A 3,760-nucleotide genomic window follows, 5' to 3' on the forward strand; every position below is an offset into this window, starting at 1 on the left:
TCAATTTGGTCCAAGGAATTGAGGAGAAATCAAGCTTTCACTATATACAACACTGCTGTGATAGCCATCAATGAGGCCTTCAACATCAAGATCTTCATAACCTCTTCCATCAAACAAGACTTAATTTCTGCTTTTCACAAACACAACAAGTTTTCCACTTTTGGTCATACAAGATGAGATACAAACAAGGAAATTTTAAACCAGAATTATGTGCGACCAACAAGTTTTCCATATTAAAAAGAGAGTGCGCCCAAGCAGCTAAATTATGTGCGACAACTTTCCTTTGATAACTCTAAGAAACAAACTCAATTGAGACCAATGTTCGAGCAACCTCAAAAATATCTCATTGAATTACACCTAACTAGTTTGATAGATTTTGATATCCTTTAAGCAAATTGATAGGTGACACTAAATCAGATGCAATCAAAATCATTTGATACCCACAATCTTTAACGACGCATAAAGACTATAAAATTGCTAATAATTCTGCATGCAATACAAATATTGTTGAACCAATTGGTCTTCCACCAGATATAGACACCAAAGCATCGCAATCCCAAACCACCATCCAAAACAAGCTGTGGCACGATCTTACCGAAAATGATGCGACATAATTAAGTTTGTAAAAATTCATTTCCAGAGGCTTCCACCTATAATTTGATGATAAAGAATTAACTACTATATTTGTCCCAATCACATCATTTTGATTAGTAATGTCATCTCCCAAAATCCACCCAGTATTTTCACATCCAAATTCAACATGTACTGCACTAAAGGAATGTAATTCCTCTTGCTGCAATTTATCAAACCAAGCAGCACTTCCATTAAAATGCCGCCCAATAGCACATTTGGAAAAATTAGAATTTCCCACCAAGCATGTCATTCCCTTGCCTAACCTTCCTATCAAATCCAATCGGCATACACCTACAGCATTATCTCGAACACCCTTACTTGCCTCACGCAAATTTTCATTTAGACATTTACCTGCAGCAGGAGCTCCAACTGGTGTAACAACATTATTTTTCACTAATAGAAGTGCGGATTAAATAGTGTATGATATATTTAAAACAAATGGAAATTTTCTGACAAAACAGTAGTAATTTAATTAAAGCGTAATTGAAAAACTAAATTTTTATAATCGAATGAAATCTCCCTATTAGTTAGATATGGCGTGCTAATACTTTGTACTAAACATCGTGATGATAACCGAAAAAGTTAGGCATGTGTTCTATCATTTATCAATTTTTTGGGCATGAAGATTCCCCGAACCATTCCCAAAACCATATAGGGATGGAGGGGATGGGATCAAAAAATCACCACGATACTTAATAAGGATTCTATAAAACCTTTCCCGTAAATATTAAGGACAGAATGAGAAACACATTCCCCTTCTCATCCTGCCCCATTGCCACCCTTACATAGGTGGCCGCCTAGACTGAGCCCCCTTAAAACCCGCTCTAGTTGTACTGCATTTATTTTATTGTTTAAAACCATTAAATAACTAAAAGAAAAATCATGAATTCAGAGAAGAGAAAGATAAAAACATAAAACTGGAAAAGATAGAACTAAAACAAATAAGGCAGACATAGATAAAACTCTTACATATTAAAATTCAATAAAAGACAACAAACATACTAATAAAAAAAATCAATTTCGTCCAAGGAATTGAGGAGAAATCAAACTCTGATTGTATACAACACTGCTATGGTAACTATCAACGAGGCCTTCAACATGAAGGTCTTCATAACCTCTCCCATCGAACAAGACATAATTTCTGCTTTTCACAAACACAACAAGTTTTCCACTTTTGGTGAAACACCTTGGTTGAAGTAGATAATCATGGTATGATATCTTCGGTAGAGTCATCATATGCGTCCAGATGTATCTGATTCCACCGTTTTCTCTGTCTTCATCCTCTTTCAAAACCCACATTGATTGATCAAACTGACTATGAACACACAGAGAGTTTCCCCAGGCTAACAAGTTAAGTTCTGTCATCAATTTGCAACTCGCCTTCTCTTGCTTCCATTCATACGGCGGAAGAGGGACCTCTGTCAATCGATTATTCGATAGGTTGAGACGGATAATCAAATCCCCAATTTTGTACATCCTAGTGCCAGTCCAGTAAAGACTTCCATTGATTGGAATTCCCTCCTCGAAGAAAACGTAGGGAAGTCCAATCATGTTAGGAAAATCCCCAATTCTTCTCCAGTGGTTGTTCTTCACAGAGAAAACATGCATAACCTTCTTATGGAGAATGGTTACCACTTTATAATCATCAGTTACCGGATCATATCCGAGGCCACAAACACCACGAGGGAAATAAGAAACCTCAGGGACAGGGATTGATTTATGACCTCCAGTGGATGGATTCCATAAAACAAGAGAATTATCATCATCGATTAACAAACACAACAATCCATTACAGCAAGCCGTTTTGATCTGGTAAGAGATTTTTCCTCTGATGAGAGGCGAATTGATCTCTGAAGCAACTCTAAAATTTCTTTCCTGGCTTCCTCCACCCATAGCCAGTAACTTGCACTCAGGTCTGTTGTCTATGTAACCATGGGTGTCGTAAGTGAGCATGAGGAAGCTCTGGTCATGAGGGCAAGGGATAAGTGGATCACAGGAAATGTGCCGTTGGAGGAGCCACTGAGGGAAGGTGGAGATGGTGAGGAAGTGAAGCCATGGTTTAGCCACAGCTCTGCATCTGACCAGGTATTTGAGAGGTAGACGAGAAAAGATATCAACAATGATTTCTTCAGGAAGGTGTTTGAATACAAAAGCCATGGCTGAAACTGATGAGAAGTGATGAAATGGAGAAGGTGAGTGAGGTTGAAGAAGAGGCAGCACCAATATATAATGAAAAAGAAAGGAAAAATGACATCTATTACCCTTTGCCCTAATTTTCAAACTGTAAAGTAAAGCTGTGCTTTTGTATTTTACTGATTTTCAAAAAGAAAGCAGCAGAAACATTAAGAGAAGGAAGGAATAATCACAGTTGTTAGATTGAATTTCATACTGAACAATATCCCCACTGATTCTGCCATGATCTTTCTTCTCCAATATTCTCCCTCTTTTTAATTTCTTTTCACTGTGATGGATCTGAGAATTTAAGGCAAAAGGAAAAAGACTTTCCCGTTGGATTACAAATGGTGAGAGCTGTGTTGTGTTGCAGGGAAGACATGTTCAATGCCCTTCTTTTATTTCTTTTGTTGTTTCCTTTAATTTTTTTATTTTTATTTTTATTTTTATATTATATATATTATATTTTATATTTTTAACAATACAATATATATATATATATATATATATATATATATATATATATATATATATATTCATACGGTGCTTGCCGGGTTTAAGATCAAATAATATACTGAGCGTCTTGAAACCCATCAATGTCGAGTTGAGGATATGCTAGAAGATTCAGAGAGTGTTGAGGTGTCTAAAGAGTAAGGTTGTAAAAGGCGTTAGGCGCTAGACGGACAGACAAGACCCTCATGGATTAATCTAGGATTAATCAGATTTTTATTTTTTATTAAATAATTTATTATATAAATATAATTAAAATATGAATTAAACTATGTAGGGATAAGTTGCAAAAGTACCTCTAACATTTACGGTTAGGAGCAATTTTACATTTAACATTTAAATGGTACAATTTTACCCTTAACGTTGGCAATTAAGAGCAATTCTACCCCTAACATTTGCATGTTTGATCAATCTCAAACATTATTATAAAGCATTGATATTTTGT

General features: G+C 35.7%; 1 protein-coding gene across 1 annotated transcript; it reads right to left on the reverse strand.

Annotated features, from left to right (window-relative positions):
* Nucleotides 1–1,537: 1,537 nt before the first annotated feature.
* On the reverse strand, nucleotides 1,538–3,152 carry LOC136216656 (F-box protein CPR1-like). Its single transcript, XM_066003208.1, has one exon. It carries the CDS (start codon nucleotides 2,788–2,790, stop codon nucleotides 1,648–1,650), a length of 1,143 nt encoding a protein of 380 aa, XP_065859280.1. The 5' UTR covers nucleotides 2,791–3,152; the 3' UTR covers nucleotides 1,538–1,647.
* Between the last annotated feature and the right edge of the window lie 608 nt (nucleotides 3,153–3,760).

The sequence above is a fragment of the Euphorbia lathyris genome, chromosome 2, assembly GCF_963576675.1.
Source record: "Euphorbia lathyris chromosome 2, ddEupLath1.1, whole genome shotgun sequence".
Classification (NCBI taxonomy): Eukaryota; Viridiplantae; Streptophyta; class Magnoliopsida; order Malpighiales; family Euphorbiaceae; genus Euphorbia; species Euphorbia lathyris.

What these genes read in the sequence shown, in the direction of transcription:
- LOC136216656 (XM_066003208.1), bottom strand. Translation starts at nt 2,790, where the DNA reads ATGGCTTTTGTATTCAAACACCTTCCTGAAGAAATCATTGTTGATATC.